This window comes from Balearica regulorum, chromosome 20 (genome assembly GCF_011004875.1).
Source record: "Balearica regulorum gibbericeps isolate bBalReg1 chromosome 20, bBalReg1.pri, whole genome shotgun sequence".
NCBI classification, from domain to species: Eukaryota; Metazoa; Chordata; class Aves; order Gruiformes; family Gruidae; genus Balearica; species Balearica regulorum.
The window spans coordinates 3,886,096-3,901,548 of NC_046203.1; the positions used below are offsets into that span (position 1 = coordinate 3,886,096).

The 15,453-nt window shown below is 44.5% G+C and overlaps 2 protein-coding genes across 18 annotated transcripts in view; one reads left to right on the forward strand and one right to left on the reverse strand.

Annotated features, from left to right (window-relative positions):
- The window catches only part of CRB2 (crumbs cell polarity complex component 2), a 41,718-nt gene extending 34,445 nt beyond the window's left edge, over window positions 1–7,273 (forward strand). For 5 of the 7 annotated variants that reach the window (XM_075772386.1, XM_075772385.1, XM_075772390.1 and 2 more), the window contains 3 exons: window positions 409–525; window positions 994–1,120; window positions 4,180–5,155. In XM_075772386.1, the coding sequence (XP_075628501.1) occupies window positions 409–525; window positions 994–1,120; window positions 4,180–4,407 (472 nt within the window). In that variant the 3' untranslated portion in view covers window positions 4,408–5,155. Of the gene's footprint in view, window positions 1–408; window positions 526–993; window positions 1,121–4,179; window positions 5,156–5,397 lie in introns of those variants that run through there. The other 2 variants (XM_010303859.2, XM_075772389.1) reach the window with 2 other exon arrangements.
- Window positions 7,274–10,622: 3,349 nt separating this feature from the next.
- DENND1A (DENN domain containing 1A) overlaps window positions 10,623–15,453 on the reverse strand; it is a 213,369-nt gene continuing 208,538 nt past the window's right edge. For 10 of the 11 annotated variants that reach the window (XM_075772395.1, XM_075772403.1, XM_075772402.1 and 7 more), the window contains 2 exons: window positions 14,856–15,111; window positions 10,623–14,380 (listed from right to left, as the gene is read on the reverse strand). In XM_075772395.1, coding sequence (XP_075628510.1) covers window positions 13,070–14,380; window positions 14,856–15,111 — 1,567 coding nt within the window. In that variant the 3' untranslated portion in view covers window positions 10,623–13,069. Of the gene's footprint in view, window positions 14,381–14,762; window positions 15,112–15,453 lie in introns of all 11 variants that reach the window. The other variant, XM_075772401.1, reaches the window with a different exon arrangement.

Consider the following 15,453-nt stretch of genomic DNA (forward strand, 5'->3'; position numbering starts at 1 on the left):
CTACCCAGGTCAAATTTCCTGTTTTTCTTACTTCACATGCTGCAGTTACCTAGTACTTGCATTATCCCTTTTGTGGCCTGGCTGTGCTGCGGTTTGGTATTCCAACACGATCCCATCTCTGTTTAGATTTGCATCAGCAAGAATAGGCCACTATGTGAGAAAAGTCCTAGTACTGATACAGCTCCTGCATATTCTCTGGGCACGCTCAAAGGAGTACTTTGATATTATGGATAATTGTTATGGAAATAGTCTGAGCCTGTTCCCTTTGCCACCTGTGTCAAACTCCTTCCTAGAAATACCAGTGACTGTGCTTATGACCCCCGCCAGCCCAGTCTCCACTGAGCCTGAGTACACCTCTACCTTCCCCCAAACCCGATTGCTTTAAAGGCTGCCTCTTGCTTTTCCCAGGTGGCCGTTCCCACCTGAGCAATGTGGTAAGAACTTCACCTGTCTGAATGGTGGCAAATGCATCAGCGAGACCTGGGGAGCCAACTGCACTTGCAAGCCAGGTTTTACTGGAAGGAAGTAAGTGCTTTTTTTTTTCTGGTGTCTGCAAAGGAGCTAGTGCTCCGATTCTTACATTGGTGGGATAGCTGAGCAGGTTCAAATGCTTCATCCTTTTACCATTCAAACAACTGCTCCAAAACTGTAAACTAGCTGTTATTTTTAGAACAGGCAGGTTCAATGTGATCCTGCTGACAATACCGATTTTTGCAGTATGAACTGCTTCCACGTAGTTCTTGTGCCTCATGAGAATTCATTAACTGTGCTAGAGACCCATACGGGCTTCAGTCAAACGGAAACGACAAAAGGAGGATTGGTATGAATGGGTAAAAATTTCATGTTGTTGGACCCTGGAGAAAGCACCTGAAAAAGATGTAATAGGAACTTTTCAAATAAATGAGGCTTTTGTAGGCTGTATGATGTTGTGTTCTATGGCACAAGAACATGTGTGAGAAATTTCATTTAATTCTAATACACTTTTTCTTCCAGTTGTCAAATTAATATAAACGAGTGTGATCCAAACCCTTGCCAGAACGGAGGTACATGTCAAGACTCTGAGAACAAGTACGAGTGTTTGTGCAGTGCCAGCTACACGGGAGAGCGCTGTGACATTAACGTAAGCACTTCTCCTCACTCGTGGGCGCTCCTGTCTATTCTTCCAACCTGTGCATTGTGAGGAGCAGCAGAAGCAGGTTTAGCAGGGTCCTTGGGTACTGGAGCGTTAGTGACACTGCCTATGTGTCGCACAGGCCCCTGCGTCTGTCTTGGCTAAAGCGCACCAGTGTCTTGGCACTAAAGCACCCCAGCACACTTGGGAGGTCAGCTGGTACCTAAGAAACCTGAAGCGTGAAATTATTTTTTCTTTGCAGTGCTGTTGTGTGTTAGTCTCCAGCATATGAGCAACTGCAACAAATACTTTCAGTATCTGCATGGGCTGCCCTATGGCTTTCAGGGCTGTTTCTGCAACTTCCCTTAGATTTCACAACTCCTCAGACAGTAATCAAACTACCGCAGTTGGGCATGTAGGGAGGAGATATTACTTGTATCTCCCCCACGGTTTCCTGGGGAATGGAATTTCAGCTGGCATTTTATCTTGGATGAAATAGTTACAAAGCATTTTCCCCCTCCAAAGAGCATCAGGATAGAAATTGATGTGTTTGGAGAAGGAAAGTCAGATGAAGTCAAGCGAAAAGTGATTCAAGTACAAATAAAATAGTAGCGTCTTTTTTCTGCCAAGTCTTGTTTCTGACCTGATGGGCCTGGTGGATGGGCAATCCTAGCGATGCTTTTCTTTTTCTGCATAAGCAAAGCATTGCTGTTTGAGGCTGGAATCCTTCCTCCGTGGAAGTTGTTAAATCATACACTTGCTTTTTCTCTGTAAAGCTACTGCATGGACAGGCAGCTTGTCTGGTAACCTGGGAATGTACTAACCCATACTGCATGGAAAAGGCTGTGTGCCAAGGGGGGGTTTGCTGCTGTTGCTGTTACTAAGGGTTCTGCAATGCATGTGCCACAAGGTCACTCCTGACATTTCCCGTTTGCATGCACAGACTCACTCTTTCCGGCATCTCTGCCGCCTCTGTCCCAGGACACTTCTTGGAGATTCCTCGTATTCATTTTCATCGCCCCCGTTACTTTTTGCAGAACTGTTTTCCTTTTCCCTCTTAAAAGGCCAGGGCCTGTGGCGGGGGGCAGGGAGGAGGATGGGGAGCAGCTGTTGGTTGTTAACCATAGCTGCAGAAGGGAAAGGATGTTTGTATCTGTGCTCTCTTGCCCGTTCTCCCTCCCACCAACAGTAGCAACTAAAGAGCATGCAAGAGGCAGTAGGGTGGACTGCTGAAAACTCCTGTAGTGTTGGTACTGTGCGACTAACCTGCATGCTGTGCAAAACTAGAACTAACTCCTAGCACATCGCTTCAGTTTTGGCAGCCTCAGAGAATCAACTTCAGTCATTTGAAAACAGCAGAAGGACTTCCAGGTACTCTGGGAATATTCCTTCAGTGCTGTATCACTTTGTGACATTATCATAGACTGTATGGCATCCAAACGCTGTCAATAATCATGCTTGAATTCTTTTGTTTTTATCCGTAAGATGGCAGATACTATTTCTTATTTTTAGCTTATTGTAATTTTAGAGCTTTCTTCAGTGACAAAAATTCCACAATTCTTAAAATTCTTTGTTGTTGTGTTCCACACCATCCTTTATTCCACCGGAACCTAAAGAATACTCATTCGGCTACATTTCTTTCCTCAGTACTTGGGCCTTTTATCATTTCCATCTCCCATCTGTGTACTGACCTTCTTAACATCCTCCCTTCCTGCTGCAAGTTGTCTTCAAGTCTGTTCCATAGCATTTTTATATAGTGTGGACATTAAAGTATGTGCCTTTGTAATTTAAGAGGTTTGAGTTATGAATTCAATGGATCTAGTACTTGCCATTCAGTATTTAGATTATTGAAAATCTTTTGCCCTGGGATTTCATAAAGTTCCTGCAAGGTATGTCAGTTCTTGGGTTTGTATCCTAGTCTTTCCTCTGGCTTTCAGATTTGTTAACTTTAAGCCTGAAAGTTACTACACCTCCCTGTCCCAAGATCTTCAAGGAAGTGCTGAATTACTGGTCTGCACATGATCTTGTTGTGGTGGATAGTAGTTTAATGGCTAAATAAATTCTCTACCTTGCCATCGGAGGCAATATTGAACTTCTTTTTTTAGTATCGTTTCCCTGCTTGGGAAATTCTCTGGGGTTACTGAAAATTCACATTACTCTGCATTAACTTTATAATAGTTTTAAATAATTTTTGCAACATTGGTTAGATCTTTCCTAGTGACACCTATGTATTTTAGTCTGATGTTGGTAAGGATGTTTTAAGGTCCCTTAAAAGATTTCCACTGTGGATGCTGAATGTCCTGGCATTTAAATCTTAAGGGGCTGTCCTGCTGTGAAAAAACATAAGCATAGAGGAGGATGTGGAGTGTGTCATATTATTTGGACCGTTTCACCTCATCTAACAGTGTCTGAAGTATTGCTCAGACTATTCGCTACTGCTGTTGTAACTAACAAACAGCTGTGCGTTATCTTCGTTAGCAAGTGGTGTGCAAGGGACAGCTTGCTCAGTAGCGATTCTATAGCTCCAGGATTGGTCCCCTAAATTGTCTGCATTTAGTTTTGCTGTCTCCGTGCCGATTAGCTGCCAAGCTCAGTAAATCCTCTCTTTTCTTCCTTGTGGTAATTCTGTCCATGTGCCCTGCATGAATTACTGTAATGGTATTAACTGTTCCATCGGTAAATCTCTGTTTATAACTCTGGCCTGTTGAGATCAGCTTTGCCAGAGCTGCAGTTAGAGTGTCATTGATGAGTGGCACTAGTTTTGAACTGGAAAGAAAAGTTCAGAACGTGTTACTGTCTGTTCTTTGTATTAAAAATAGTCCATTTTAAAAAATAAGCTGGAATGTGCTTTGCTGACAGATTAAAGAATGAACCTGAGCATTCTCTGTGCAGGTGCCCTCAAGCCCTGTACTTGTTCCTTGCCTGTCCTTTGCCATTCAGGTACAGATCTTCTGATTTTATTTTTTTTTAAACATTTTTTTCCCTTTAATCTGACCAGTTTGGATTCTTCAACTTAAGTTATTGTAACCACTGGAGTTTCATTGTTTCTCCATTAATTTCTTTTACAGAAAGGGACTCCAGGTGCTCTCTTCCCCTCCCCAGTAATTGAAGTAGCTGTCCCTGTAGCCTGTGGCTCTTTACTGCTACTCAGTATTGGTCTCATATTCATGATTCTCACTGCAAGGAAGAGGCGTCAATCAGAGGGAACCTACAGTCCGAGTCAGCAAGAAGTGGCAGGAGCTCGGTTGGAGATGGACAGTGTCCTAAAGGTGCCACCCGAAGAGCGGTTAATATAGGCACTACTGTGACAAGGAGATGCACCTGCAAGGTCTGCTTTGACCTTGATCTTTTTCCAGCACTTGCAGCAGCAGATCCACCCTATCTCAGTTTCCTTAAGGCATGGTAATGAAGACACGGACTTAGAAGTACAAGGCAGACTGTCTATGCAGTAGTGTCCGGCGGGTTTCAGTCAATGAGTTGATTGCACAGCCCTGGCTCCAAGTGAGCCCCTTTATCCCTCCTTCCCTGCCCTAGGGACTGCCCTGGAGCTTCATCTCCACAGCAGCTGGCGAGGTGCACCTGCCTGGAAGTGCTCTGGCTCCGTTCCACCTTTCAAGCAGCAACGGCATAGTTAAATCTGCTTTAAAAGGCAGGGCTAATTAGGCACTAATTTACAGATTAAGGTCTATATATATATACACACTTTTAAGGAGCATTGTATAGAGGTTATTTATGATTGGTTTGTATATACTGTTCTGTTTTTGTCAACAACTGGAACGCACTCAAAGCTGTTTCAGCTCAGGTGTATGAGGTTTTCACAAGTCTTCAACAGCAACAGCAGCTGCGAACTCCTGCCCTGTGACTGCCACAACATCACAGGGAATTGCCAGGAATTACTGAAATCATTGTATTATCAATGCTTTATGACGTGATCTCTGTTAGACATTCCCATGGGTACCGCACAGGAAAGGTGCAGTTAGAACGTTGTGGGGTTGTGGGCCAGTGGTGGAGCTATCATCAGTACCTGTTGCCACATGCTGAACTTAGGGCTTGCATGGGGGGAAGAGGGCAGCAGGAAAAGGGTCCCCAACTGCTTCTGAATTCCCTGGACTTCTGTGTGACACGGAGGGGACAGTGAAAGGGGTGGGGGGGCGGGGGGGGAGCTCCTGTCTAACATTGCTGTCAGCACACTGCAGCTTGAGAGAGGCGCTGGGGACAGGGATGAGGGATGTGAAATGCAGCACTGTCCACATGGAAGCTCTGAGTAACAGCCTGTTCTACCACAGCAGCCTGTGTGGGCACATCTTAGCAACTCCTCCGTTGTGGGAGCAGTCGGGGCTGCAGGGGCCGCCCTTCTCCTTGCAGTTGTTGCAGCCACAGCGATTGCGATGAAGAGGAGGAGAGCAACTCAGGGAACATACAGCCCAAGCCGTCAAGAAAAAGATGGGGCTCGAGTGGAAATGTGGAATGTAATCAAGATGCCACCAACTGAGAGACTGATATGAGAACTGGGATCACACAACAGTTGCCCTGTCATCCTTTAACAGTCACGGAACTGCTGCAGTGTCTCTGTCTTAGGTCTTGAGATGTGGGGTTTTTTTTTTTTAGGACAGGTCTGTACTGCTTTAAGCTACTTCATAGGCTACAGGCAACTGCCTGCTGTTATGTGGCAGGAAGACTAAACTGCTTGACCGAGCTTGGTTATTGCAACTCATCCCAGAAAAGATTTGTATACATGTGGTCTGCCAGCAAGAGCAGTGAAGCCTCAGAGGAAAAAAAGTTCTGGAGGGGCCAGTGGAGCAGAGGCAGCACTCGTGGCAGCAGAGGGAGGGAGGGAGCGCAGCACTGTGGGTCACCGCTGGCCAGCTGTGCAGGGCTCAGCCTTGTGCCTCTGCCGCTCCCTCAGTCATGCCGGGGCTCAAAGCTGTAGTAACTGTCAAGGCCATGCAGTCAACATAAAAGGCACCATGCAAATAAGTGAGGCTGGTCTAATTAATGGGAATTAAATCACTGTATTAAGAAATAATGTGAATTATGTGGTGGTTTCAAAAAATGTGCCTGTGCCTCCTCTGCAAAGCTGACAGGTGACTGACTGATGGGAGATACTTCGTAGAGCTGCTGCTGTCCTTCCCTAACTAGGCCAGTTACCATTATTACCTTACCAGAAAAGAACCATAGAATCATGTAAGTAAGTACCACTCTGCTATATTAGATACTTCTCCTACATCTTTTCCTTAGACTAGACTAGACTAAACCATAGGAATATTTTAAGTGCCTTCTTGAGATTGAGTTACCAGTTACAGTATTAGCTTTGTTGAAAGGAGGATGTTTGTATGTAGGAAAACCAGTGACTATCTTTGATCAGACTTTGCAACAAGGTGGATGTTAGCAGGCTGGCTGGTTTGGCCCATCTGCTCCTGGCTGCAGTGGCTGCACCCCATGGAGCAGCACTCAGCAGCGTGACCACAGAATGGGCCTTAGTAAGAGATTTAATGTTTGAACAGCAAGAGGTACGTGCTCGTGTGAGGAGGGGAGATGGAGATATTTCAAGACCCCACCCACCCCCAAACCACGTGGGACAGACAGGTTTGGACTTGTCAATACAGAAGGGTGGAATTCAGTTAACTAATCTAGTGACCTTTAACACAAAACCAGGGATTGTGTTGTAGTGAGACACAGCATTCATCTTCTACATTGCCCTACAAAGGATATTTATTTTGTGGCTTTACCTCTCCTTCATTACTGTTTTAGCTGTTGTGTGCTATTTCTTTTTTAGCATAACATGGCAGAGCCTGTAAAAAGAAAACGCAGCAGAGCAGACCATGTAAGGTCTAAAATTATTACCATTTCAAGATAATTACTACAACTATCAATGAGAAATATTTTAGAAAACAGTGTCTGCTTTTTAATCTCCAAAATACTATTAATCAGCAGGGTGTGAATGGGTGCCCACAATGGCTAATAGGCACCAGAAGAAAATACTATTTGGTTTGCTCTTAATTTTTTTTTTTTTTTTACTGTAGCTGTAAATTTCTCTGTAATGCTAAGCAAAGGGAAGAGTACAAAACTACTGATCAGGTCTGTCCACTTAAGAACAGGTCTTCTGCACGTGTGCAACTGCTGCTGTAAGATGAAGAATGAAAACTTTGGAAAATAGAAAAACCAAACCACTGGGCAACAAGACAATTACTATTTTGTGTGTAAGAGCATGTTCCTCTAATACTGGGGAAAAGCTGAAAGAGCAAGTGGTGTTTCCCCCGGCCATGGTTTGGAAAGGACTCGGACATAGTATTGATAAAGAAAGAAATGACCTAACTTCAGTTCGAGGAGCTTGCTATCGCTTTTATTTATTTATTAGTAATAACACTGCTATTACTTTTAATATGAATGATTTGCTCTGTCTATTTTCCAGATGCTATTTAGGAAGGTGTAACACACTTTCAGAATACAGGCAGTTATACAGCCCAGTCACCTTGCTGCGCTGGAACTAGTCAAACTGCACACCGTAGGGAAAAGGGGAGCGTAGTTTTGCTCAGCAGCATTTGTGCGAGAGGAGAATGAGCAAACGAAGCCGGCAGCTTTTCTGGGAGAGCAGGGCTGGAAGGGCAGGCCCCACACGCCGAGCTGGGTCCTGTGTCTGCAGAAACAGAAATTCACCCTTGGGCTGAGCGTGCCCCTGTCTGAGAGCGGGCTCATCTCCTGGTGAGGATGGACAGGCGGAGCCCGGGGCAGCAGCAGTGGGCTGCTCTGGGGCAGAGCCCCACGGCCCGGCCTCTGCGTCAGTGCATAGGTAGGTGTGCTCTCCTTCGTCCCATAGTGACCTGCAGTAAACCGACGGCAGGCTCGGGATACGCTCTGAGTTTCTGGATACTCAGACCTGATGAACCTCCGGGGTGCTGCCAGGAGAGGCGTGTACGTTTACTTTGTAGCTCTGCTCCATTTTTTGTGTTTAAAGTGTAGAAAAATGAAGGCAGCAACAGGATCTAAATGAACCAGTATTACTCCAGCCTGTATTATTTTGAGAAGAAACCCAGTATTGTGTTATAAGAACTGACTATTACTGAGCTACAGAAATATCCTGAAAGGCAACCAGAAGCTACAAACTCCACAACAGTAAAGGCATCGAAAACCCAGCACATTGCAAGCAGCGAGCCTGTCTGCATCCCCTGCTGTTCTGGGCAGGCGGCAGGAAGGCTCCTGCTCCGTTGCTATACAGGATTAGCAGAGCAGATGTTTTTATTTCAAGCACCCAAAGCCAGTATGAGCAAAAGTGTTAAAATATTTTTGTCAGTGTCTTGAGCATTTCTGCAAAATAATTTATGAAAGTTTTGTTGGTTTTTTTTTTCAATAATGAACTTTCTTTTGATATTTAATTTTTGAATATATTTTTTCACAGAACTGGATTTGCTGTAGTTAATGATCCTGATTTCTTTTGTAACTGTAAATTTTATAATTTGTAAAAAATTAGAATGTCCTTCAAAAGAAATTTACAATAAAATTTGGTTAAAAATAGACCTAGTTACCTTGAGTTGTGATTGTTTTTTTTTTCTGAAGAGTAAGTTAACATCTAGATGGCTGATTTTGGTCTGCAACACAAAGTTTGCACAGCCACGCACCTCAATGCCTCTTTTACAGTTAAAGTGTTATTAATTTTCTGGTTATTTACATTTGTCACACACCCGAGCTCTAAGCATAGCCCTGAGGGAAGCAGATCTGCACAGCAGCCAGTGAAGGTCTGGTGTGGGAACACAGAAGGGGCTGTGGAGACCTGTTGCATTTTCTGCTCACCTGTACTGAAGCACGTGCTGCTACATTTTACCATGAATCCTTTTAATGAGCAAAGATGCAACGATCAGACTGAGCCAGGAGGTACCTGACAGCCATTGGATTCTGCAGCAGCAGAAATCCTCTTACAGAGGAGCAGGAGCCAGCCATCTCCAGCAGAAGTGAGAAAGCTGGAGCCAGCTGTCTCGGTCTTTACCAGGTCGCTGAGCTGCCCGAGGAGCTGGGCGCCCTTTCCTGGCAGGAGTGCTGTCACAGGGACAGAGTTTAGTGGTGAATCGGAGCAGCAGACGGGAAGGAGATTAGAATATGGGAACAAGTGACTTGAATGTAATTCAAATGGCTGCACTGATCTCTGGGAACTGGAGGTGTCCATGTGCAGTGGAGTAAAAGCCTACACCCAGAGAGCAGCACATCTCGTGGAACTAAAGCCAGCTCCAGAGGCAACGCATGTGCACGCTGCTGCCTCATACAGCAAGATGTCTACATCACAGCGACTGCTGCGCTAAGAACAACCAGGTAAGCCTGAAACCACAGTCAGTTAACCAAAACACGCTCCAGTGCCTAAAAGTACCAAAAGTGGTTAACTTCCAACTGTTAGGAGCAAAGTTTTAAAATAAATAAATAAATTAATTCCCCCCCCCCCCGACCTGGATGTTGTAAGCAGCAACAACTAACAGGCTTCTTGTTCACTGCTAATCAATTCAATCTGTTGATGTTGAGGAAAAAAAAAAAAAAGCAAAACCTCTTTGACCATAAAGCCTGTATGGTGAGTGTACAAGGAACAAAACACGTTAAAAAGACAAGTAGACTAGAGGTGAGGAAGCAGTTAGCTAGCATTTCCCTACGTGCTTTTTTGAGGACACTCCGTGAAACGTTCCCGGGTAAGAGGAGAACCGTTACCACGCGCTCGTCCCTCCTCAGGCTGTCACTGCCTCAGCGGGTGCCTGGGGCTGGGTAACGGGATATGAATCTCTCCCGCAGTAGTGGAGCCATTTGTCACAGACAGGCTGTAACCACCTCCTAACCAGAAAGAGAACGGGGCAGGTGTCATCTCTGGCTAGATTTTTTTTTTTTTCTTCCACACACATAAAAAAGGGGAGGCACGGGGACAGACATTTAAACAGCTCAGCCCAGTCACTGCAGGTTAGAAAAAGATCCCTAGTATGTGCAGAGACATCACAAACCTCTCGTAATTAATTAACGTGTGCATGTAAGGCAATGAGAGACCAGTCTTCAACAACATTCATGTGTGTTGCGACAGCTTCCAATGGCAGTGTCTGTCTAAAATGTTTCTAACCCAATGCACGAACAAACTATAAAAATGGTTTTTACCGTCTCTACAGCATCAGAAACTTAAAAGAGGGTTGGTGGGTTTGTTTTTGGTTTTTTTAAAATAAAAATTATTTCTAATGGAAGAAAGCATCAGTAAATAAGCAAAGCAGTACCAAACACGCAAACAAGCATGGCGAGTACAGGAAAATTTACAAAGCTGAATATAAAGTCATCGATGAATAATACCAGACAAGAAGTAAAAGGACCACTTCTTATGCTAGATTAGTAAAAACATCAAAAATACTTCCCCATCAGAAAAAGAAATGGTGTACAGCCATTTCTTGCTCTCCCAGACAAGCACTTTGTTTACACCTGGTGCTACTAGGAACGAATCATGTTAGAAATTCCTGAGTTTAAATAAGACAAAAAAAAAATGTAACTCCTGCCCTAGGGATAGTTTGATTCCTTTACTATGAGAAGCACGTAAAACAGTCTCTTGCTTGCAAATGCTATTCAAGAAGTGAGGAAGGTCACACGCTCCAGGAGCTGCTGCCTTGTACTCCTGGATCTCAGAGGTGTGTTCAGCCTCCCCTTCAAGGGTGATTAATGCCATTTGTGTTAAGTGTTCATACTTTTCAGTGTCTCAAAACTGACTTAAAAATAATCCAAGAGTGCTTGTTTGTCAAAAAAAATCAACTGCATAAAATATTCCATAACATGGACAGAGCAAACTAATCAGCAATGCAAAATGATTTGCAGTGACACAGAATTACCTGAGCGTTTTTCTATTTAGTTAAGCATGTGTAATCGGTCTACTCAGCATCTAATCAGTGTGTGCCATTACAAATTGTAAAAAAAGAGCATGTGAAATTCAAATGGCATGTCATACGCAGAACGTTCTGGTCCCTGGACATATCCATCATAGTCGAGAAAGTTTTATCTAGCTCATAGCAAAGGAGAGCTGAAATTCCAGACTGAAGTTATATATAATGTTCATATTCTGAACTGTATAAAATAAAATGGAGCTATTAGCTTAGACTTTAACTATTTTACTATGCAATACTAAAACCATCTGTGTTCCAACACAAAAAGAAAATACAAATCCAACTGAATGGCTTGTCAGAGTAACAGTACTTTACAGAAATGTAATATTAATGTAATACTATGGTCTTTCCCAAACTGTTGGCATTTCAGAAATTGAGTGTGTTTTTCTTTTGTATTGCACAGACTCAAACGCATAGACAGCCATTTTCATACACGAGAGTAAGAAAACTTCCAAGATTACATGAATAAAATAGATACATTGGAAATCAGATAAAGCTTTACAAGAATTTCCCCATGTGTCCAAAATGACTTCCTTTATCAAAGGCTTAATGGTGATGTGATTACTTCTTCTAGAGTAACATGTTTTACATCAGATTGTGCCTAAATACAAAAAAAACCCCAAACAACACAACCCAAAATCAAAAAAGCACCACTTAAGTAAAACAAAAATGATCACTGCAAAGACAGCAGGTTTTATAAGGGATGCCAAGATTAAGATGAAATTTCTTGAGACTACTATTGCCACAGATAAGTGTCTTAGAAAACCAGAATGAACGTACCCTTGAACCTTTCCCTTGCATTTTGTGCTGCGTGACCTGGCAGTCCATGTCACAGTCCAGCTCACGTCCTGTTCTACCCACAAAGGGTTCTCGCCAACAGCGGGAGAAAGACTGCGGGATTCAGCCAGGCTGAAGGCGCCCAGGGGGAAATCCCGGTGCACCACGGCAGCAGTCAGCCCTTCTGCTGCCCAGCAGGGACATGCAGCTGCCACACAGCAGCCTCCCAGCGTCGCAGCACTTCCTCAGCTCCACTGAGCCTGGTCTCTGCCTGCAGAGCCGAGCGCTGCTGCTGGGTCTATCTGCACCCGGGCCATTGTCCCAGCATGCTGGCATTTCATCTGAACTCAGGAGCTGGCAACTTTTAGACCTCATTTTTTTTTCCCTCTTTTTTTTTTTTTTTTTTGTTTTTAATAATGAAGTAAGATATTGTTACATCCCATTCAGATACTGCCATCTATAGTATTTATGTATAATATTAACACACATATATAAGAACTAGGATACTCTTTATGGCCTCTATTTTCTGATGTATTTAACAAAAACAAATAAACAAAAGCAAAAAATAAGAAAATCAATTGCTGGTGTTTCCAGTTTCCCAACAGAGATGCAGGACCAAGCCCTGAGCAACTGCCCTGTGCCACGGTTTTGTTGCGAGAAGGAATTATGACAGTTCTGCACCAGAGGTCCCTATCACCTCTCAGTGTCAGTGTACGGGGGAGGAAATCAAAAACCTGCAACAAAAGCTCAGCCCAGAGTACAACCTAAATGAATGTCTGTAGTTCAAGACAGGACTAACTCAGAGTGTAATTCAGTGCCGCCCACAAGTCCGCGTTTGTTTGCTGCATTTTACACGTGAAAGCAAAACATGATGTAGCTGTATGTGTAATACAAGAAAACCTGACCACCATTCCCACGGGTGGGAAAACCAGTACAACGCGCCGTGCTATGCTCCCGGCAGTGCTAAGGACTGGAAATATTAGGGAAGGAGGAACTTCTGCATCAGTAGTGCTGCATGTGACAAACCAAACCAAACCCAACCCAAACCCCAACTACCTTCGTGCTTTGGTCAATGCAAGAGCCATGGGCATTTTCAGTGGTGGAGAGTGAGGGATGAGGACAACGGGGGACTCCTAACTCTGGGCAAAAAGCACTCGTGTGAATTGCAGCACGGTGATGGTCCTGCAGCTATCCTGGCTCAGCCTTCCATAAAAGAAATGCTTGGTTTTATGCTGGCTCAAAAAAACCCAAAAAACCCCTCTGTCAATTCCAAAGGGACATCAAAAGGCCATCACGAGCGTTACTCAAAGGTTTCCCATCGTTTTCTGAGCTGTTCAACCTTACCTGGTGTGGATGACACATCTTGCTTTGTCTTTTTTAACAAATCTTCAAATGGATCTTTTGTCTCCTCAGATTTTGAGGACAGTAACACTGACTCTAAGCCCTTAGCTGGCCTGGAAGGGATCAAAGGGGGTTCATTAGACAGGAGCGTTAGCGTTTGTTTGGGATCTACCTTTGAGCTGGACTGGCCCACCTGTAATGTTCTGGTTTTAGAAGGACCACTTAAACATGCTGGCTGCAGGGAGCTTGTTGGAGAAGGGCTGTGACTCTGCAGCAATAAGGACCCGGCTGGTGGCACAGCTGGAGCCTGGCTGAACAAGTTTGGCATGGATAGTGTTGAAATGTTTGGCTGAGGTCTTTGTGGTGGGTAGAAGCTAGAATTAGGCGTTATGAAGCTAGAGCTATAAGCATGACCTAGAGAGGGGGTGAAAGAGCCCCTTGGCGGTCTCACAAGAGACACTGACAGGGCTCCTGGCACCGTTTGTGTAAATGGGTTAGGAGATGGCTGTAAAAAATGTGGTGGTGCTGGGGAAGGGTAACCAAGTGGCTGAACAAATGGTGCAGCTGGAGGAGACACAAAATCACTTGCCACCGAGACAAAGCTAGCTACGGAAGGTGGAGTGGCTGAGCTTTGCAGGCTGCGGGGACCTTGCTGTGGGCCACTGCTTTGCCAGCTGGCTGTTTTCAATGGATCCAGGAGATTAAGAAGGTAGTCGCTTTCGTTACCTGTATTATCTGTCTTCACTTTGACAGGCTGGAGCATCTCAGCAGTGCTGGTAGCACTGGACAAAAGCTGAGATGGATGAGAGGAATAATTTACAGACTGCTGGATTTCAGGGTCTAAGGACACACTACCAGCTCCAAAGGGCTCTGGGATAAGATCTGAAACCAAATGGCTATGTCCTGTAGTGTGGGTGGTGAGAATTTCTGTTGGCCCAGCTGGAGTCGGATGCTTGGAAGCCCTGGGCGCTGGTGGTGGCGGCACTATTCCCAGTTCAGGAGTCTTTCTTCCCTGCGGCCTAGGAATGGTGATGTTCCCTTGAATGGCAGGATTTGGTTCGTCCTTTTCTGCTGGAGCCAGAATGCTGTCTTTGCTCCGGGGTCTCCATGTGTTACCAAGCGCAGTCAAGGGCCTTTCTGGTGAGCTTTGGGAATACTTGGTAGGAATAGCCATGTCATCCTGACCCATACTCCACAGCTTGTTGTAAGGGTGAGACAGCTTCATGGTTGGCACAATCCTGTTCTTCTCAGACACACCAAGATCCATTCTCTGCAAGAAAGCATAAAAAAAGCTAACTTTTGCTGATGTCCTCACAACACAGAGCAATCTAGACTGTTCAAATGATGCCTAGACCAAAATGGCCAGAGTAAATGAACATAATTTAAAAAACCTGCAGTTTGGAGGGGACTTGAAAATTCCCAGGTATTATTCTCACTGCTGAGCATCAGCTTCAAAGAAAACTGTGTGTGATAGCCAAAGGACAAAACAGATTCTGAGAAATAGGGCAAATATGTCCTCCTTTAGAAGTAAAGGCTGTAGTTTTAGTTATAAGAAAGTAACTTTTTCCACTGAGTCCCATTCCAATAATTTCTTAATTCAGAAATGAACTTTGAAACACATGAACAAATGGCTGGAAAATGGACATATCTACCCAACGACATGAAAATGTTCCTCAGAGAATAACGAAGACAGGCAGCCCGAGTTCTGTGCAAAACCCCCAGCGTACATGGAACCCTGTCCCAACCTGGTAATCAAACGTGCATCGGTGATCTCCCTCTTCTTTGGGAGTCCGCAGGTCTTCTAGGCTCTTAGCTTGGCTGAGAGGCTGAGGTTGCGTTTCTACTTCTAAGTTAGGGAAAATGTCTTCAAGGAGGTTGATTTCTGTGGACTTGCTTGAGAGCAGAGGGCTGGAAGGCAGAGGCTCTTTTGATTTTTCTGGACTGACCACCTCTTCCCCATCAGCACTGTCAGATTCTTTCAGGGCCCGGTACGGCTGAGGCCTAGGAGAGAAAGAAAAATCATGTTGCAAATGACTGTCTTTAATTATTTTTTTTAACAAGTATTTACTAAGGAGCTGGATGGCTTTACAAAAAGCTTTTGGGTGGCAAAATACAGCTTACAGTGCCCTGTGAACAGCAGGTATGTGAGCAAAGTGACCAAGGGCAGGACATACAAAGATGACTTTTCAGAAAGGGAAAAGATGTGAGTGGGAAGCACTCAGAGGAAAGCTGCGATCACGTAGTTACAGATAGGCTGATGACAGAACTCGCTCAGAGCAGGAGTAGCTGGATGCTAGCTCTCTGTTTTGACAGTCTGGCCCTGCCCCTCGGGCAGACCATTGC